Source organism: Giraffa tippelskirchi, chromosome 4 (assembly GCF_054371585.1).
Source record: "Giraffa tippelskirchi isolate mGirTip1 chromosome 4, T2T-mGirTip1v1.2.pri, whole genome shotgun sequence".
Classification (NCBI taxonomy): domain Eukaryota; kingdom Metazoa; phylum Chordata; class Mammalia; order Artiodactyla; family Giraffidae; genus Giraffa; species Giraffa tippelskirchi.
The window spans coordinates 204349391-204371593 of NC_137278.1; the positions used below are offsets into that span (position 1 = coordinate 204349391).

The 22203-nt window shown below is 42.0% G+C and overlaps 1 protein-coding gene across 25 annotated transcripts in view; it reads left to right on the forward strand.

Annotated features, from left to right (window-relative positions):
• TNRC6B (trinucleotide repeat containing adaptor 6B) overlaps positions 1–22203 on the forward strand; it is a 241083-nt gene that overhangs the window by 170897 nt on the left and 47983 nt on the right. For 13 of the 25 annotated variants that reach the window (XM_081587529.1, XM_081587525.1, XM_081587528.1 and 10 more), the window contains 3 exons: positions 7103–7190; positions 11910–11931; positions 19973–20314. In XM_081587529.1, the coding sequence (XP_081443655.1) occupies positions 7103–7190; positions 11910–11931; positions 19973–20314 (452 nt within the window). Of the gene's footprint in view, positions 1–7102; positions 7209–11909; positions 11932–19972; positions 20315–22203 lie in introns of all 25 variants that reach the window. The other 12 variants (XM_081587543.1, XM_081587535.1, XM_081587541.1 and 9 more) reach the window with 1 other exon arrangement.

The window sequence follows — 22203 nt, forward strand, 5'->3', positions numbered from 1 at the left end:
AATCACCCTGCCTCAGCCCCCAGCAACCCCCTGACAGCTGCTTGTCATTTCAGAGTGTTCTAGAAATAGATTCATACAGTATGTAACCTTTGGGATTGGCTTTTGTCACTTACCATAATCCCTGGTGATTCACCGAAGTCATTGATAGCTTGTTTTTTTACAGTGTTGGTTTGCTTCTGACACGTTTCACCTGTTGGGTGGATCTGTTGTATCCTTTTGGGTCTGTCTGCCTTCATTATATATGGTTATGAACTGGGACCAGAGGTGCTGCCATACTTACTGACCAGAAAGCCATCAGATGTTGACGGTGTTGTAGCCAGTTATTCATACCTGAAAGAAAAGGCAGATACTCTTTTCTCTTGGGTCAGTATATTGGTGACTGCTGCTTTCAAAGTATGAAGTTGTTAGCCCTGCTTCTGCTTGATGCTTGAGGCTCAGTGGGCTTGAGCACAGTAATTCAGGAACCACTGGCTGTGATTCTAGTATTTGGAAAGAGGTTGATCTCTTACCTGGATTATCACAAGCCGTGAATCCACCTGTCCAAGGTTCTGGTACTTTCAAAACACCAAAGGCACCCCAAAGTCCTGGTAATCACTGACTCAATGGACATGAGTAAAGAACAGGGAAACCTGGCGTGCTGCAGTCCATGAGGTCGCAAAGAGTCAGATATGACTTAGCGACTGAACAACAGCAATAACAAATTCCTGGTAAAGATGGAGGGCAGAGTTGTCTGAGTTATGAGGCGAGATACAGCTGTTCAAAAATTTAAGCTGAGGGGGACTTCCCGGTGGTCCAGTGGCCAAGACTTCACACCACCAATGCGGGGGGCCTGGGTTCCATCCCTGGTCAGGGAACTGGATCCCACATGCCACAAGTAAGACCAGGCGCAGCCACAATAAAATTTGAACTGAGAACTCCAGAAAGGCAAGCAGCACTGCTTGTAGAATTGTTGGCCTCCAGCACAGAGCTTGGCAAGTAGGCACTGAAATAGGAAGGAAGGAAAGATGAAAGGAACAGAATAGAGGGAAGCTCTTAAGAAATAGAATGCCTAGTGTTTTTGGTGTGAGTGAGGACTGTTACAAAATAAGCACAGAAAACTCTGAAGTGTGTGTGTGAGTTTTTGCTGTGGGGGAGGGGTGCGGTAGGAGGAGGGAGGAAGAAGACGATCCCTCCCCCAAAAAATAAAACCCCAAATTCACACCAAGCACCCTCTCATCCCAGGATCTTTGAACTTACTGTTCTCTCTGCCTGGTCGGTCACTCTTCTCCCAGATAATGTCCTTCATTCCAATCTCTCACTGCCTCAGAGAGGCCTTCTGTGAATGCACATCTTGTGTAAAGAACCCTATCATCTTCCCTGCCCCTTCCCTCTTGGTCACTCTCTAGCTCCTTTCTCAGCTTTATTTTCTTTGTGACGTTGTATGTGTACGTCTGTCTGTCTGTCTGTCTGTCTCCGTCTAGATCGTCAGCCCCCAAGGCCACTGTTATATCCCTAGTGCCTAGATCAGTGCCTGGTACATAATAGTAACTCAGTGTCTGTTTGTTGAGAGGCTTCCCTGGTGGCTCAGGCAGTAAAGTGTCTGCCTACAATGCGGGAGGCTCAGGTTCGATTCCCTGGGTCGGGAAGATCCTCTGGTGAAGGAAATGGCAACCCACTCCAGTACCCTTGCCTAGAAAATCCCATGGAAGGAGGAACGTGGTAGGCTTCAGTCCATGGGGTCACAAAGAGTCGAAGACGACTGAGTGATTTCACTTAACTAATTAAGTTTAATTGAGGCTTTTTCTTTTGAACCATGCCCCATTGAAAAGATAGAAAAGCGTCGCTTGCTCTGTCATCATGCAGTTTGGTAACATTCAGTGGAGGACCTCGTGTGTCCTAGGATTTGTGCTCGGTGCCTATGATAAGGAGAAGAGGAAGGGCAGCACGTGCAGGGACTTCAACTGTAGCAAACGCAGGCCTGCTCGGCTTCCTATTCTGCCCTGACCGGTGCTCTGAGCGGGGCAGGCCAGGCCCTGTGAGGACAGGAGCAGCAGCTCTGAAAGTGGGAGGGGGAAAACGGGCTTTTCATTGACAGTGAGAATTAGAGATGGAGGAAGTGTCGGTTTGTGTGTGTACACCAGTCCCAGTTTGATCCTTATTCAGTTCCCAGATGTGCCCCCATGACTTTGAGGAGTGCTGTGACGCTCAGCAGGTCCCTGCTACCCCTCTGATCTCATCCGCCGCCGTCTCCCTTATTCACTCTACTCCAGCCTCCTTGCCAAACACACCAGTGTCATTCCTTTCTACTTGCTGTTCCCTCTGCCTGGAATCCTCTCCCGCAGACAGCCATATCTCCCTCACTTCAGTGGGTCTCCATGCTTAGGCCCCCTTATCAGAGAGGCCTTTTCTAACCATCATGTGTAAGGTGGAACCCTCTTCCCTGCCTGTCATTCTCGGGGCCAGACAAGAGGCAGGGCAGAGGTGGTGAGATGTACAGAGGAGGATGAGTTTCTTACGAGTTGAAGTTGTCAGGGAAGGCTTCACTGAGACAAACAGATACTGAGCCAGGGCTTGACAACATGGTAAGGTGTGACTGAGCACCAAAAAGGAGGAAGGTTTTTGCGTCATTTATGCACAGTAGGTGAGGGAAGTGTAGAAATAGGACCTGCACTGTGAATGGCCTTGGATGTCAGCTCTGGGGAACTGTCATCTAGATATTCTGGCTCTGACTTACCCACGTGGTCTTGGAGGTTTGGACGTGTGAAACAGCAGGTTTTTAGGAGTGCCAGCGTTGTCACTCTTCAGTGTCCTCAACTTGCAGGCAGGAGTCTTGCTCTGCTTCAGTTCAGATGAGTATCGAGAATCGCCCCTTTTATTCAAATACGGCCTTTCTCAAAAACAAGTCCCTTGTACATACTTCTTGAAACTAGTAGTTGTTTACTTAAAAAAAAAAGGAAGAAAGAAAACACTTGTATTTCTTCACCTTAGACATTTTAAGAGTAGTTTTGGCTTTTTACCATTCTAGATTTATTCTAGATTACGATGTTTACACTTGCATCTGGTAAGCTTAACGTGAGAATTTAGAGGAGTGATTTTCAACTCCAACTACATGTTAGAACCACTTGGGGTAGGGGCTTTGGGAAAAAAAACCCCATAGATTGCTATATGATTGATCTGGAATGTTGCCTCTGGTAATGGTTTACTACCATTTAATCTTTGGCCCCTACTCAAGGTTTAACATGTGCCCTGGTATGACCTTTGTAACAGAAGGATCACACTTTGCGTTTGATGGTTGTATCCCTTTAGTCCCCTTCCATTTGGAACAGTTCCCCCATCTTCCCTTGGTGTTCGTGACCTTGAAACTTTTTTTGTTGTTGTTGAAACTTTTGAAGATTTTAAACCAATGATTTTCTAAAATTTCTCCCAATTTGGAACTGTTTGATGTTTCTTTGTGATGATATTCAGGCTACGCATATCATAGGATTAATGCTGTATTCTCAGAGTCTCCTGTCAGGTTACTCACAATTTCAGTGTGTCCCATCATTGATGATACTCATGTGGATTACTTGACTAAGGTGCTATCCACCAGGTTTCTCCTCTGTATAATTATTATTTTCTCCTTTGTAAATAATAAGTGTTTTGTGATGTGGTGCTTTAAAATTATGTGAAGATTACATTCCTTGGCATTTTCAAGGTATTCACTTATTTCTTTCTGTATGGACTCAGGTTTTCCTATCTTATACAATGGCTTATAATCTGTTACTATCATTACTTATTTTTAGTGTCATATTGTCCCAGATTTAGCTTGTAAGACCCTCTTCAGGCTTCTGTGACCATTTGACATGTCCCATCATTTGTCAAAGACTTCCTTGCTTGTTGGCAAACAAGCATTTCAGCTCATTTTGTGCTTTTCATCATCAAGCTCGCAAATTATTTCTTCCTCCAAAAAAAAAAACTGTGGTTCTCTTAGTGAAGGATGGTATTTAGAAGCCATAATCTGGGTTCGTAGCTATTATATTTGGATGTTGCTTGTTCCCAAGCCCTCTCAGTGATAGAGCTAGGGAATAAGTATGTGTATTTGCATACATGAAGGAATATAGACACACAAAATTACATCTACTTTTTTTTGTTATGTCTATCCCTATTTATTAAAAATCATGAGTTCATGCCAATAACTAATACTGATCCAACTCCACGGGGTTCATTTGAGTTTTCTTTTTCCATTTTGGTAACTCCTTTTTTCAATACTGAGAAACCTGACTGTTGTCATCCTTAACGTATTATTGGTCAGTCCCCCATGTAACTGACCTCCCATCACTACCACCATAGATGTGTGGGTGCCCTCTTCACCCCTGCTTGGCTCTGACACAGCATAGAGATATTTCAAAGTTCCTCAAATGGTGCTAAGGTACAGCCAAGATACAGCACAACTGAAATAGAAGAAAGGTGAACCCCACACTTTTTGATTCATTATTAAGTGAATGATAAGGTTAAGTCAGGTTTGGTTTGGGAAAATGAATTCTTCCTAAGAAAGTGAGGTTTAAAGAGAAGACTCAATTCTACCAACACACACAGTAAAAGATCAGGGTGAAAGCACAGTCTGTCTCCTGGAAAGCTTCAAAAAATATTTGTTTTGGAAATAAATCTGCTTGTAGTGAACATAAGTTTCAATCCCTTCCCCTGAATTACCTGTTTATAGGAAAAAATATTTGAAAAGGTTAGTTGTTTTTATAAGAATCTGTCTCATTAATGACTAACTGCTTTTCTTTGTTTTACCTTGCCTTTTTAAAATAAACTTTTCCTTTTACAACATTATGCTTTTTAGTGCATTGAATATTTCAACAGGAGATACTCATTCAGCCTATGGTTGCTCTTTTTCTGTAGTCAGTTGTACTTTAAAATATAGAAATCAAGTTACAGTAACTGGGTCATGAGGAACCCCATCTTCTCCTTCCATTTGCAGCCAGAGGAAGCAAGAGGTTCTAAGAGCCAAATATAACAGGATCTGCAGCCAGCCTACCTTAGATGGTCAACATCTATCTTGCCAATTTTCGTAAATCCATTTTCTTAAAGTAGTACATGACTGCAAGTAGATTTTCACCAAGAACTTGACACTTAGGCTGATGTACACATAATCCAATTCCAAAGAAAGCAGCCTTAAGCCTAAGGAAATTATAATAAAATCTCTTCTTTGATTGTATTTTTTAAGTTGTCATGGATGTTCGGCTTCCCAGTTGACTCACTAGTAAAGAATCTGCCTGTGATTCAGGAGACGCAGGTTTGATCCCTGGGTGGGAAAGATCCCCAGGAGCAGGAAGTGGCAGCCCACTCCAGTGTTCTTGCCTGGGAAATCCCATGGACAGAGGAGCCTGGCAGGCTACAGTCCACGGGGTTGTAAAAGAGTTGGACACGACTTAGCAACTAAACAACGTGGACAGCAACAACATGGGCATTGTGTTGGAATGAGAATTGTGCACTTTAAGCTTTTGTGTATTTATGCCCAGAAGTATAAGAGAAAGGGCAGCATCTGTGAATGTAGAAAGAGCCACTGAAAACTTGATATATATAGGTAAAACACTTCGTTTGTTTGTTTAGTTCTTACTTTCTATAAATGAAGTATCACTGCCTGTTCGTGGGAGTGTGCCTCAGTGCTGGCCCTTGGTTCCTTCTGGGTAGGTTGAGCAAGTTTCACTCCCCAAACTTGAGTCTTTCAGGAACCATCACTGTGGTTTTTGCCATGTCTGCAGACATTTAACACTCTTCTTCAATTTGTTTGACTTTCAACTTATCCTTTATCTAAGTGATATCTGTGAAACCATAGATTTGCTGTCAGGTCCCCTAAAACTACAAGTATTGCAGACGGCATCTCTTCAGTTGTTGGGAACTGGGAGCTTGATCTCTAACTCTTTTTCCAGCTCTGAAATTCAATAAGCTTGGCATCTGGGGTTTCCAGCGTGAGTTTTGAAGTTAATGCCAGTTGTTGTTTATACATTGTTCCCAGTTGGTACATAGAAGTAGAAGTCGTCAACTTTCTATATATATTAGAATATTAGATTGTATGTAAGAATATTTTATGTGATACAGTAGCTATTGCATTTTGCAGTTATTTTTCAAATGTGAGGGATAAATTACATGATCTTAGTTTCTTAAGATTTGTACATATTTCTCCAATTCAGTTCAGTTCAGTCGCTCAGTCTTGTCCGACTCTTTGCAACCCCATGAATCGCAGCACGCCAGGCCTCCCTGTCCCTCACCAACTCCCGGAGCTTACCCAAACCCATGTCCATCGAGTCAGTGATGCCATCCAACCATCTCATCCTCTGTCGTCCCCTTCTCCTCCTGCCCCCAATCCTTCCCAGCATTAGAGTCTTTTCCCATGAATCAACTCTTCGCATTAGGTGGCCAAAGGATTGGAGTTTCAGCTTCAACATCAGTCCTTCCAATGAACACTGAGGACTTTCTCTAATTGGAATGTTTATTTTTATATATTATTTTTATTTTTATTGAGGAGAGCAAAACCTGATGATCCTAACTGTGAAATCACCCAGTAGGGAATACATGGATTTACAAGACCTTAAATATAGCCTTAAAAACACAAGTAGAAAACATGTAAAACATACAGTGTTAATAATGTAGAAGAAAAATACAGAATTTAGAACATAGGGTTTTATATTCACCAGTCTGAAGATGTCATGGGAAAACACCTAAATTATGATAAATACCTGTATACTGTAACTGAAATCATATATTCTGCATTATTTGTGAGGTGTATTGTCAGAAGCCAACTGAATGTTGTCATATATTCAAATTGGGTTCTTTGCTGAGTGGAAATACAATAATCATGTATGTGTGTGTTTAGAAAGATATTCTAAAAACTCACTTTACTGGACTTCTTTAAAACCAAACTTAATGTCACGTTGCAAAAGGGGTTACAGACCAAAATGAGGAGGAGTACATGCGATGGGCTTTATGTGCCCCGCTAGCTTAAATGCAGCACTGCGCTCTGCTCAGTCAGAGAGGAAATGTTGGTCGCCCTGCACACCATCTATAAGCGTTTAATTCGCTACACAAATAGACTGTGAGTCTAGGTGTTTAACCTTGTGGTATGACATTACTTTAACAGAGAGAAGGAGCAAGAAAGGGAAGAACAGTTAATGGAAGACAAGAAAAGGAAGAAAGAGGATAAAAAGAAAAAAGAAGCCACTCAGAAGGTGGGTTTAATCAATTAAGTCTGTCTTTACATCTGCCGCATATCTAGAATGAGTTGCCTTGGCTTGGATGCCTGACATCTTAAATGCTACTTGAGACATTAGTTTACTTGCGAGTTTTAAGATAGGAAAGTAGGAGAAAGTTAAAGACCTGCACTGGTTATCGTAAAGTAGTTGTTAAATTAATGCTGCAGCTGATTTTATTGAAAACAACAGTAAGTAATACCAAGAAAAGCAGGAGAGTTACCAACACTTAAATGCTTGTTGTGTTTCCTTGTTTGTATCATAATTAATCTCCATTTTCTTAAACAAGTTTATGGAATGATTTTTCAAAGCTTGCGAGAGTTTGCCTTGATATTGTCCACCTACAATGTCATTTTATATGAGTCTGCTTGTTGATAATTCCATTAAAAAAAATCTCCCTCAAAGTCCATAAAGAATCCTCCCTCAAAGAGGATCTGGTGGGGGAGGGGAGCACAACTTCCCTGGTGGTTCAGTGGCTAAGACTGTGCTTCCAGTGCAAAGGCCTGGGTTCGATCCCTGGTCAGGGAACTAGGTCCCACATGCCACAACTAAAAATCCCATATGTTGCAACTAAGACTTGGCACAGCCAAATAAACAAATATGTATATTTTTTTAATTAAAAGAGGATCTGATGGGCCTGCTTAGTGCTCTGAAGGAGATACTGTTGCATGGTTTTGAGGCATTTGCTTAGGGAAAAAGAGATGCTAACAGGAAAAAAGACATAGAGATGTCACCTGTCAGGGCTGTGGGGAACAGAAAGTGGCTAGACCTCCCTGCTCTGTCCCCTCTGCCCTGGCCATAGTCTGAGCTGGCTACCTGCCCTCACTACTCTTTTAGCTTCAAGAGCTTCACCTGATGGGCTCTGGTTCGGCAGGGGTGCTTTGCTGCCTTTGCAAAGTGCCTGGCAGAGACACTTGGCCTCCAGTTCTTGTTACCACTTTCTGACACACTTGGGAAGCAGACCCTCACTGTGAGGCAGGTTTGAGGAGCCAGGTTATTGAAACTAGGTTTAGGAAGGGGTGCAACTGTTAACAGGGTTCAGAGGGAACTCTAGATTTAGAACAGACTCAAGGCATTCAGACTCAAGGGACACTGCAAGTTTCCCCCACATCATTACATAGCATTTTCCTTAATTCTGTTCTCTGAATTATTAAAATCACGTAGAAGTGCAAGCATAAGACACAATACTGGAAATATTTTCTGACTTAGATTGCATGTGACCCTGCTGCATTAAACACATGAAATGTAATTTATCTTCAAGGCTTAATTAAAAGGAATATTCATTATTGTTTGGTGCCATAATGGACTACTGCGCTCTTTAAGTTTTGTCTGCTTTTAATTGTGTTTCTGGCTCTATTAATAGTGACGGGCTCCCCATCACATCTTCATGCTGTCGGCATACCTGCTTCCAACCTGAGCTTGTTGAAACTCACTAAAACGACAGTACAGAGTCTGAATTAAAATGTCAGATGACAACCCAGAGGCTTTTTTTATACTTGGTGGACACAGCCACATTCCACGTCACTGAAGTTGTTATATGCGGGTCCACCAGCTTTGGGGTATCAGAGACATTGCCCCTGTGGCCACATGTACTGACTTTCCTATGGGAGTGATGGGAGAGTGAAGCTTAGTGAGGCTTTCTTTCCTTAGGGCATTCCCATTTCATCTACTAAATTGGTACAAGAAATGGATTTTGCAGTCTGTGGGAATGCATGGTTATAAGCTGTCCACTGGGGAACTTGAACAAAGGCTGATAACAGGAAGATGCCAAATAGAATGATTGTTTTGGGCCTTGTGTACAGTTCATCTTTGTTTTTCACATAGATAACAATGTATTTTAACCCGAAATATCAATTCTAGAAGTGATTAATAATAATGTGCATCTGTAAACTTTTGTTGTGGATCCCCCTAATAGAAAAATGATTTAAAATAAAAGATGGTGTGGGTTCATTCAAGAGTGAATTGGGATTATTTGTGCAGAGAATTTCGTATGTACAGCTGGACTGTCTACCCTGTGTGCTTGCATCTGCATTAAGAACTGGTTTAAAAGTTACGTCCAAGAGAAATATCACTGTAAATGAAATTTCACATGGTTAATTAAGAACAATAAAAATTTGGTCACGTTTGTTCAAAAATGTTCTAGATTGGCTGGCACAGAATCTAGGCTTGACACATGGTCTTTGATATTGTTTTACCATCCTGAACCATTGTATAATTTCAGAATTAGATTCTGATTTAGCACTTTTAAGGAGCAAACACAAAGCTCACCATGTGACTGTCTTAGTGGTTTTTAACCTCACTGTAGAGACAGCATCTCAACTAAGAGGGTTAAAATGTGCTATGATGCAAAGAATTGTAGAGAACGTGCCAGTGGCCTTATAATGGGGCCATACACTCGTTCAGTCAGCGAACATGTGATGCCTCTTCTTAGTGCTTCCACATCTTTCTCACAGCCTACCCCATTGCTTTATAATCACCTCTTCGTGTCTGTTTTCCCCATTAGACTGGCTGTAAGTTTCTCGAGGTTTTATTCATATTTGTATTTCCAGTAACTAGGACAGTGCCCAGGACAAAAGCGTTACTCAAAAAATGTTTGCTTAATAAGTAAATAGTCAAGAATGAATGCTAGCAACATAATGTTCATGGAGAACTGACTTTTATTTAGCTAAATTAAATTATTTATACATAGAAATTAAACATGAGCTGCTTTTCCATTGTTCTCAGTGGTTATGGCGGTTTGCTCTTTCTAGAACCATCCCTGAGTAAACGGTGTTAGATTTCCAGTTATGAGGGAGGTGTCTGAGAAGGATTTCGCCTCAATTCATTAGGCTGATGCTGCTCAAGGATCATTGTTCAGCGTTAGCAGAACCCATGCTTTGATCATCCAGCTTTTCACCATCTTGGAGGACAACACTTTTAAAAGAACCCACATTTTAAGACACATTTGACATTAGTTGGGTTTGTTGCTTACAGCTAGGGAAGACATTGACTTCCTGTAATAACTGATCTTCCAGATGGCATTCTAAGAAGTATTTATTTACCGTGGTATAAATTGCCGTAAGGAATTGATACGTGGTTGCAAATCAGCTCATTCTTGGATAGGTGGGGTTACAGAAAAATTATACAGTAGAACTGAGCTTGGTAACAATTAGTACTGGGAAACATTCATTTTAAGAGGCTGCCGAGCACAAATTCAGTATAGCTGAATTAGCTTGTCTTTTAATGCAAGAATGTAAGAAACACTCCAGGAGGTCGTCCAAATGGATCGTTTAATTCATTGGTGTGCTGGAATCCATTTTGAAGCGGGCTGGTTAGCCACAGGACAGACCTTCCGAAGATGAGCATGTTTTCATGAACATCCAGAGCAGTAACTTAGTATGATTACCAGCCACAAATAATCAGACCTCTTCTTTTCTATATGAATATTTTGGTTACAGAAGTTGGAGAACCAATACAAAAAAATTTTTTTGAAGATTAGCAATTGGGAACGGGGTCAGAATAACCCATGATCTCAATAATGCGATTTAACCCTTGTTGGAATTCTGGTACATTTCCTTTGGAATGTTTTTCTTATTCATGACCTTTTGTGGTTTTGTTTAAATATTATAGGGCATGGATAATTAGATGCCCTCCATTATTTTCCCCTCTTAATAGCAGAAGAGTTTTCCATGTGGCTGCTAGTCATCATTTCCAACCTCTCTCAAAACCCATTATTATATTTAGCATGTCCAACCTTTTAGGTTAATCACTTCCAGAAATGTATTAGTTACTATATAAAGAAATACTTTCAACAAAGTAGTCTATATTTGTTCAAATTTATGTGTGTATGTATTCTCAGTCACTCAGTCATGTCTGACCCTTTGCAACCCCACGGACTGTAGCCCGCCAGGCTCCTCTGACCCTGGGATTTCCCAGTCAAGAATACTGGAGTGGGTTACCACTTCCTTCTCCAGGGGATCTTCCCATTCTAGGGATGAAATCCATGTCTTTTATGTCTCCTGCATTGGCAGGCAGATTCTTTACCACTGCTCTACCTGGGAAGCCACATTATAATTTCAATCTTATTGCTCTATTTCACATTATTTTCTATAAACTTTGATAATTATAGTAGCAAACAGTTATTGAGCATTGCTATAGGTTATCTGGCTTAATCTTTACAGCAGTCCTTTGCAGAGAGATACTATTATTATCTTCATTCAACAGATAAATAGAAAACTGAGATCACACAGACAGGAAGTGGCAGAGCTTGGTTTTGAACCCGACTTTCCTACTGTGATCTCTGATGCCTCTGAGCATGGGCCCTTAAACTCTGCTTTCTAGATTTGAAGTCAGGTGTCTGGGTCCATACTCACAGGGAAATCTTTTTGTATCTGTTTAATTTTGTTTCCGGGCCTCATCCATTTCCTTTTCTGGATGTCAGCATGGGAAACACTATTCCCAGTGCAGGGACCTCATTATTTATCAAGAGTGAATGTTTTTTGTCTTAATTTTTGGACTCTTTCATAATGATGGTCGTGTAAGTTATAGCCAGACATATGGCCATTGTCTTTAGAAGGATGTCTGAGCTGACTTTTTCTGAATTTTAGCTCAGCCTATGTATCTGACAGCTTGAATTATTTGAGGTATCAGAATTGCAGTAATCTTATAATGCTGGTTTAGAAAGCAAGTCTCATTTACCTGTGTCTTTTTATTTTGCAGGTCACGGAACAAAAAACCAAAGGTAAGATTTTCTTTTTCTTCCTTTCTGGATTTGCTCTTCTGTGTTTAGATTTTACACTTGCTGACTCGGCCTCCAATCCACCTGATTCATGAGGGTGGGTGTAGAGTAATTAAGGTCGGTTGTCTGCAGTCACTGAAGAGAAGTAATGACAAACTAAAAGTACTTCCACTAGTGTTTCTAGTTGGCCTTATGTGTTTTAGGAGGCAGGAGAGTAGATAGAGTAATTCCCCATTTTGAAAGTAAGAACGTCATGATTTTGAACAGAACCTTTTCAGAATTTTTCTTAGAACAATGACAAAAGCAGCACACTGGCCCCTACTTTACAGATAGCAGCTGCAGAGTTGTTAGCCATCTTGATCCGTGACAGGCATTGAGTCTGAAAACGAGTGTTATATTTAGGATGGTCACACTGTCTTCTGAGCTAGAGCCTGGAATATGCTTTTTGAAAAGATAATGTACTTTACCTCTTACAAAATAGTGATATGTGGTAAACAGAGGCAGACATCCCTGAGGTCATTCTCAACCTCTAATGGTCTGCATGTTTTCAATTCTTTCTCCTCTGTTACTTTTGACTATGCAGTCTTGTCTGGTGATGGTCATACTTGTGGTCAATCCCGTTAAGGATGGGAGACATCATTCCTTGAGACCAGTGTTGTAGCTTCTATCCTCACCCATTTGAATATGATGTTCCCTGCTAGCACACGCACTCAAATTATCTGCATAGAGTTGTCAAAACACCCAAGCCCAGGTCTCTTCCCACACCTTCATGGTCCCAAGCCACAGCCATAGCAGGTGTACTTAGGGAAGTTGTGTAGGTGACCACAGTATATGTCCCAGGTTGAGAACCACTGTCTAGATGCAGGGGATTGTGATAACCCGGGAGAAGATAGGGTCATAGAGAAGCCACGGCTTGATGAGAGCTTCACTGAGGACTGGTTTCTTCATTGTTCTGTTTTGTTTTGTTGGACTAAGCATGTCACACAGGGATGGAAGACTAATAAAGGCAGTACTAGTTTCTTAGGAAACTTAGTTCAGGAAAACAGATTCTCAGATGAGTAGACATTACTGCCATATATATCTAATCGAAAGGCATTTCAGGGAATCCCCTGGTGGTCCAGTGGTTAGGACTGCATGCTTCCCCTGCAGGGGACAGAGGTTTGGTCCCTGGTCAGAGAACTAAGATAGTGCATACCTCATGGTGCTGCCAAAAAAAAAAAGGAAAGAAAGGCATTTCAAAGGAGAAAATAGTCTAGAACTTTGTACTGATTTATAAAATAAACTGAGCAAAACTTACTAGTTGTAATTAATTAGTTAAAATAGTGTTCTCCCTTTGTACTTTGTAGTTCCTAACCCAGAAATAGGCATTATTTTTAAAGTATCTCTGTAAATTACTTGTTTGAAATATAAATTATACTTTACCATAGAAATAGTTATTGATCATGAAACAGTGTCCATATTTTTTAAACCAACATACTATCTAGGAAAAGATTTTGGCATATAAGTGTTTTTATGGGACTTTTTGATGACTTATGGGGACAACAGATGAGAAAATTGGCATTTTCCTAAAAAAATCCAGACTCTGTGGTTACTGGAACACCGTGGTTGGGTTCCCGGGCCTGGCCACAATTTTTAATACTTGTGAAGCCAAGGACCAGTTGAGCTGTTGAAACAAGCTGCTCTGTATGTTAAGTGGTGTTTCTATTGGAAAACTGAAAATCCGTTAGATCTTTCTTTTTTTTATTTGTACCAGGTCTGTTCTTAGAATCACATTCCTCTTTCCTCTGCCAAAGCCTTAAAAGTTAAATCTTCTTTTTTACTTCTACCAAAGTTTGCCTCTGTTTAGGGTTTTTCTCATACCTACCATAAAATGGAGTACAGTTTCACAGTTTCCATATTCCCCTTCAAAAATTAAAGTAAAATAATCCTGAAGTGAGCCAAGAGCCTGTTTTGAGTCTCATAACGGATTTAATTGTTAGAACCAGAGAATAAAAATAAAAATTATCCCTGAGATGTGTTAGACCATAAGAAGAGGGAGGCCCTGATCTTTTTACCTTTTTTTTAATCCCGTTTCACAGCCGTACCTTCATCTTTGTTCCCAGGAGTCTGCCTGAATCCCACTCCTCTTCCCTCAGCTGATGTTCTGGGTCCTGTTCCTCTTCCCAAAGATACTGCCTTCTTTGGGCAGCTTCCCCTGAACTCTGAATCCACCTCCCTTTGCCCAGCAGATCCTATGAGAAAAAAAGAAAAGACTGTGTTGGTGTCAAGGCTCTGGTTGTACAAAGAGGACTAAAGTAAGATTTGTCCATATATTTCAGAGGAAAAGTAGATTCAGTATGTATTTTTTATCTTCCATCATTTTTTTTAAAAAAGGGTGAGGATTTTGGAGAGAACAGAACGGGGCTTTCAAGTGGAAGTGATGGGCATGGGCTAGAGCTGGGCCTGCTACTCAGGTAACAAATACTGAAAGGTACTTAGGTAGCACCTGATCTTTCTTGGGTATTGGTCTTGGAATTGGAGACGTTTGTAGGATGGATGTAATAGACCAGATTTAACAGGGATGAAGGATACAATTAGGATTGAAGAGGTAGACTATGTAATGGAAGGGTTTGGACTTAACCATCTAGTGTTGTTGGGAAGGTATTAGGTCTTAGGATGACAGTTGGCTTAATGGAAGTTACCAGTATGAAATAACTGATTTATAAAAGGACAACTTTAAGCTACATTACTAGAAGTACAATATCTAGGCAGGGATTTGCAGTTCCTATATGGGCACCACGCTATGGAAAGGAACAGAGATTGACCTCTATTGGATAGACCTTGAGGAGTTTGGGCCAGACTGGTCAAGGAATTTGAACCTGTGTCCCCTCTGGGAGGATTAGACACCAGAAGAGGGAAGGGGATGTTTAACCCCCAAGGAAAGGCTTCCCACATGGGGCAGCTCTGATAACTTCAAAGATTTGAAGGGCTTAGTTGCCTGACACTTAGCATTTCCTTGGTAAATGTCTGTTGGTGAGTCAAAGAAACAGGGAAGAACTTCCAGCTCAGTATAAATTAAAATTTTTAGATACTGTTGTCCAAGGCAAATTCATAATCTTTACCCAACTGGGACACAACGAAAAAACAATGTTTTCCCATCATCATACCTGGGATGATGGACCATTTTATTCCACTGGCCAAAACGCTTATCTTTGAGTCTATTCCAGAAATCCTATTATAGCGACTACATGGTGTTCATTGTAATAACCTTCAGTTCAGTTCAGTCGCGTCCAACTCTTTGTGACCCCATGGACTGCAGCACGCCAGGCTTCCCTGTCCATCACCAACTCCTGGAGCTTACTCAGACTCATGTCCATCAAGTTGGTTTTGCCATCCAACAATCTCATCCTCTGTTGTCCCCTTTTCTCCCACCTTCAGTCTTTCTCAGCATCAGGGTCTTTTCCAGTGAGTCAGTTTTTTGCATCAGATGACCATAGTATTGGAGTTTCAGCTTCAACATCAGTCCTTCCAATGAATATTCAGGACTGACTTCTTTAGAATGGACTGGTTGGATCTCCTTACAGTCCAAGGGACTCTCTAGAGTCTTCTCCAACACCACAGTTAAAAAGCATCAGTTCTTTGGCGCTCAGCTTTCTTTATAGTCCAACTCTCACATCCATACATGACTACTGGAAAAACCATAGCTTTGACTAGATGGACCTTTATTGGCAAAGTAATGTCTCTGCTTTTTAATATGCTATCTAGGTTGGTCATAGCTTTCCTTCCAAGGAGCAAGCGTTGTTTAATTTCATGGCTGCATGTACTAACCTTGGGTCTACTCTAATTTGAGCTTCCCTGGTGGCTCAGTGGTAAAGAGTCTGTTTGCCAGTGCAGGAGATGGGGGTTCAGTCTTTAGGTCGGAAAGAGCCCCTCGAGAAGGAATTGGCAACCCAGCCCAGTATTCTTGCCTGGGAAATTCCATGGACAGAGGAGTCAGACATGACTTAGCGACTAAAACAACAAACAACTAGTCTAATTTATTAATATTTAAAGCAGGCTCCTCCCCCCACCCCCCAGGTTCAACCAGTTCCCATTAGACTGGGAACGAAATCACTAATGATTTAATGAGGAGAGAAGCTTCCAGTGAGATGATCTGGGCAAAAGCCAGTGTGCATTGAGTTTGGGGAATGAGTGGAAGGTAAAGAAACAGACAGTGCTTAGAGGTTGCTGAACAGTGTTGAGCTTGCATCGGCCACTCTGTGTGTCATCAGTCTTTGAGATTTTTTTGTATTGCATTGATTATTATTCACCAAGAAATTCTTCAGTCTAAAAAATGTCTTTTGTAGGACATATTTGTATTTATAACTATTTCTTTTAAAATGTTACTGGAAGAGTTTTTTTGGTTTTGTTTTTTAATGTTTGATACCATCAAGGTATTAAAAGAAAATAGTTTATTGGTTCTGCCCATCTCAATTTTCTTAAGAAAACTTTTATCTGAAAAAGCATCTTATTGAAGTTTTTCAGAAGTAGAGGCAATTAGAAGTTCAGACTGTAAGATGAGATTGGTATAAAATGATGGCAGCAGAGAAGGGGAAAAGATTCAATCATTAGAGTAAGTAAATGGTTTTTGGTGGTAAATGAATGGAAATTAGAAAGTAGGATACCCAGCTCTTTCCACAGTGTCTTTATTCCCCTTTGAAGCAGAGATCAGGTTTAAGCCACAGACCTTTTCTCTGGAAAATAAGAAACTATGCCTTTATTTTGAGCAGCTCATCTTCAGAAATATTTGTACCGCAAGCTGCAAACCATTAAGATTCAGAAGAAAAAAGAGAGGACCTGAAAAGTAATTCAGACTTAATCATAGGTTCCCTTTCCTCAGTTACCCCTGGTGTTCTGGAGTATGACGTGATACCTGCAGGGATTCTGATGTCTCTAGTTGGACTTCAGGACACAGGTTGGATTGGGCATCCTGCCTAACACCTGCATTGCTCTCCAGTTAGTGCTTACTTTAGTTTAGTCGCTCAGTCGTGTCCGACTCTTTGCAACCCCATGAATTGCAGCACGCCAAGCCTCTCTGTCCATCACCAACTCCCGGAGTCTACCCAAACCCATGTCCATCGAGTCGGTGATGCCATCCAACCATCTCATCCTCTGTCGTCCCCTTCTCCTCCCGCCCCCAATCCTACCCAGCATCAGGGTCTTTTCCAATGAGTCAACTCTTCGCATGAAGTGGCCAAAGTATTGGAGTTTCAGCTTCAACATCAGACCTTCCAATGAACACCCAGGATTGATCTCTTTTAGGATGGATTGATTGGATCTCCTTGCAGTCCAAGGGACTCTCAAGAGTCTTCTCCAACACCACAGTTCAAAAGCATCAATTCTTCGGCGCTCAGCTTTCTTCACCGTCCAACTCTCACATCCATACATGACCACTGGAAAAACCATAGCCTTGACTAGACGGAGTTTTGTTGGCAAAGTAATGTCTCTGCTTTTAAATATGCTATCTAGGTTGGCCATAACCTTCCTTCCAAGGAGTAAGCATCTTTTAATTTCATGGCTGCAGTCACCATCAGCAGTGATTCTGGAGCCCCAAAAAATAAAGTCTGACACTGTTTCCACTGTTTCCCCATCTATTTGCCATGAAATGAGGGTCAGATGCCATGATCTTGGTTTTCTGAATGTTGAGTTTTAAGCCAACTTTTTCACTCTCCTCTTTCACTTTCATCAAGAGGCTCTTTAGTTCTTCTTTACTTTCTGCCATAAGGGTGGTGTCATCCGCATATCTGAGGTTATTGATATTTCTCCCGGCAATCTTGATTCCAGCTTGTGTCTCTTCCAGCCCAGCGTTTCTCATGATGTACTCTGCATATAAGTTGTGTAGTAAAACAGGGTAAAAACTCATTCAAGCCCTGAAACAGTTCACTCTTAACATGTACGGCAGGCAGGCTTTTTCTGACAGTGTCCTAGAGTTTTGAATGACTAATCTCCCAGGAGGGAGCACTGTGTTGTAAGCATGATAGTCAAAAGGTGGTCCCATTTTATTATGACTTTATCACTTATGATCCATTGTACCTCTGATGTGATGGTGGGAAAATGCCCTGAGAGCTTTGCAGGGAATCTTATACAATATATGCATGCCATCTACCAGATTTCTTCCACTGTGCTACGAGTGATTCAGAGTTGGTCCAACTGATGTTCAGACCTTCTTACCATGTCTGATTCTATTTTAGGGAAATGAGTGACAAACCTGGTTACTTTAAAGTGGAGATTCTAGTCTTTTTATAGAAGGGCGGCCCTGTAGAAGCATATTCCTTCTGGCCTAAAAGCTAATTGGGAAGAATTTCCCCCTGCCTTCATCAGCTTCTTGTTTATTCTCGTAATAAGAGGAGCGGAGATTGGGAATGCCATGTACTATGGAATCCTCCAGACACAGATAGAAAATGAATCATTAAATAATTCATCTGTATTCATCCATCTGTCAGTCATTTATACATTGGTCTTTATAAGTCATGCAAAGTCCACTATATTAATAATACTGGGTTAGTCAAAAGTTAGTTCACATTTTTCTGTAAGATGTTACGGAAATACCCAAATGAACTTTTGGGTCAACACAATATTAGGCAATGGCCTGTTTATTTTCTTGAGAAATACATTTACTTATTTATCCATTCATCCTCTTACCTCTCTTCCTCCCTGGGAGGCACAGTACTGCCTCATGATTGGCTAAGGTTAGACCAGGGGTTTAAGCCTTGAAGTTACTTCAGGCTCCTGCTCTTTTTTCTTCCTGTTACTCATAGTACTCCCCAGTGTCCAGTGGGTATAGATTGGGCCCCCTGATTTCTGATGATGTATCTCTCTCATAAAGGAGCCAGTTCAATGAACAACCTGCTGACCCAGCCTCGTTTCAGCAGTCAGAGCAATACTGCCACCCGGGCTGGCCCTCGCATGACTCTGGGGGTCAGGGATTCTGGCCTCAGAGTCATCGGAATGACCAAGCTCAGTGATTGTTTCTGTATTGCTGCCAGACTGTGCTGCCAGGTAGATTTTCCTGGAAAGGGTGGAGTCTTGGTAGGATGAAACGAGGGATTTGCCAGTCCAGAAGAACTTTCTCTGCTGGGTGGAAGGGAAGCCAGAAGGGTCCAGCAGAGCTTCATATTCATCTCACACATTCCCATCCTTCTCGTTTGCCGTTTTACAAGGGAGGGAAAACCTTAAATATTTAAAAATGAAAAATATCTACATTTTGAAATTTTTATTTTAAATGAACAGTTGAAAAAATACACATAAGGTCCACTTAATTTTTTTTTTTAATAAAAGCAGAGAGGTTTATAACATTTCCAATGTTTACACAGAATGCCAAGCAAATGATCTTTAAGTTCAGCTGGCTGTAGAAACCAAAACCACTCTGATCTTGGGATTCTGTAATCTTGGTTTCCCTTTAGGGGTATACTTTGTGCCGGACCCTAAGAAAAAAAGGTGAAAGATGGGTTCCTGCCATTGAGGGTCTTCTGGCCTGGTGGGGAGAAGGATCTACAAATGGAGAATCTCAATATAAACAGTTTTTTCAATGGCACAGAGATGGACAACGTGGTCTAGGAGCGCACATGAAGGGGGCTGAGCATACCTAGTCCAGGGACTTTGGGTCAGGTTTCTTTAAGAATGTGGATGGAGAGAAAGGGCTGTTGGGCTGAGAGCCTTGAACCTTTCCCCAGGGATTTTGCCTGGGGTCTGTGTGTACCCTTAGACCTGCTCCTAGGCAGCCCTTCAGGGGGCTCCACTATTGATTTAGGGGAGTGAATGGTGCTTACTTCCTTCTCCTCCTTAGTTAATGGAATGTCATTCCGTGATACCACAGTGTTTGAATCCTTGTCATCATCACTCTCCACCCTTAGCTATCTCCAGTAAACTGAAAATGTTGGGGAATCTGGAAACACCATGTCCCTCAGAGTAGGGTGAAAGAAGCATTGTCTTATTGGAACCTATCTCATGGATGCTTTCTTGAAAAAATAATCTTCAGAAAAATGCACTGGATTTCAAAAGCTGTTTCCCCATCTCTCTCTTTCAGTGCCCGAAGTGACGAAACCAAGTTTAAGCCAACCAACGGCCGCCAGCCCAATTGGCAGCTCTCCATCGCCACCAGTCAATGGTGGCAACAATGCCAAAAGGGTGGCAGTGCCGAACGGACAACCGCCAAGCGCCGCCCGCTACATGCCTCGGGAGGTGCCGCCGCGATTCCGTTGCCAGCAGGACCACAAAGTGTTACTAAAACGTGGGCAGCCCCCTCCACCGTCCTGCATGCTCCTCGGGGGCGGGGCAGGGCCTCCTCCCTCCACGGCGCCCGGAGCAAACCCCAACAACGCACAAGTGACAGGAGCGCTGCTGCAGAGCGAGGGTGGGGCTGCACCAGGTGAGCACGCCTTGGGCAGGCGAACGGGGCAGCTGCAGGGAGCCAGCGCGTCACTTTGTGTTGCCTGTCTAAAGTCCACGAGAAGCGTTGATTATATAGACTTAGTCTTAGTCACTCAGTCGTGTCTGACTCTTTGCGACCCCATGGACTGTAACCTGTCAGGCTCCTCTGTCCATGGGATTCTCCAGGCAAGAATACTGGAGTGGGTGACTATTCTTGTAGACTCCTGGGGTTATTCAGAAGATGGAGGAGGAGCCCAGTGTGAGATGTGTACCAGAATTTCTCTCCTGAAACTGGGTTTCAGTGACTGGCGAGTGTCTTCTTGGCTTGCTGCTCTTTGTCCACATTCTTCATCGCCTTTTTTCCCTCCTCAGACAAGAGCATTACAGTTCAAGCCCCTATAGCCCCAGGTGCCTCTTCAGGGTGTACTCGGGGCGACTGGAAGTGAGGCTAGCGCAGAGGCTGGTTCTGAATCTCAAGACGTGCGTGTTTATGTTCCTGGAACTCTGGGAACTGAGAGAGAATGGTCTCTTAGATTATAATGCAGAACTTCGGGGAGAATTCCACATAATACCATTCTTTTAGTAGATTTGTAAGATCAATGTTTCTTTATAGAGAGCCCTGAATTTTGAGCTCTGTTAAAAACTGTATGTAGGTATAAGGAATCTTTACCTGAAGCGCTCTGCTGGAAGTTTTGAGAGTTTTTAATAGATGAATACTAAACAGCCAACAGCCAAGAACTTCCAAATAGCATCCCCCATTTTTAAATACCTTGTCAAAAGATTTCTGCTTATTCTTAAAAATGTTTTTTTTTGATATTATATCAAAATTCAGAGCTTGAAGACCATCAAGCGTTGGCAAGGACAATGAATTGGTGGTTGTTAATGGTAGGATGCTTTATTCTAGTTCTGATTTGAACATAGAATTGCCTAGAGAATTTTTTTTTACTATCTTATGTGCAAAGTAAAGATGGAGCGAAAGCTGGCAGTGACATAGGCCTTCATACAGAGACAAACCCTGTTCATGAGGCTTCCTTTGGTAGCCGTCAGGACAGGCCCAGCCCAGACAGAGAAAGGCCTCCTGGCCCTTCCTTCCTGGCCCCTCGTCACCAGCTGCAAAGGGAAGTGTGAGGGGGTGTTTGTGTCGGGCACTTCAGCAGCTGAGTCTCACCAGGCCTGGACATAGATGTGGGTCCAGCATGAGTCACTCTCCTGTTTACATTCTTAAAACCAAGGAGGCCCCTGATCTCAAGAGTTTGAGATTCTCCGCTTCCTTACTTTTATATGGGGCTATGTAATATTTTTTTTGAACTTCATATTGATTTAAAGCTGTTTGGTTAAAAAGAACTGAAATAAGTTTAGAGGAAATTATTGGTCTTAAAAACAGGTCATTCCCCCTCCCTCCTGCGCCAATCAAATATGCTCTGAGCCAGACTCTTTTTATCAAGTTCCTTGGGCATACAAACTGATTCATGCTTGTCTACCCCAGCATCTAGCTGGGTGGGCATTCATCATTCAGCAGATGCTTACTGAGCAGCAGTGCCCTGGCTGCCATATGGAATTCAAACGTTAGCAAGATAGGTCTCTGCCTGGAGGGCATTCATGTGAGGGAAGGAAGAGGTGAATGCAGTACACTGAGCAAAACAGCTCCAGACAGAGAAAGGCTGTTTTCAGGTGGCGAGCTCAAAAAAACTTCATAGAAGAAGTGGCATCTGAACTAGGCCCAGAAAGATGGATAGATTTCATTGTGTGAATTCCAAAGGAAAAAAACAATAGATGCCCATGGGGAATGGAGCTGGGGTGAGAAGGCACAGTTTGTAGAGTGTGGGCATCATCAGATAAAGCAGGGGAAGGGGAAAATGGAAAAGTCAGTGAGTCCCAGGTTGTGGA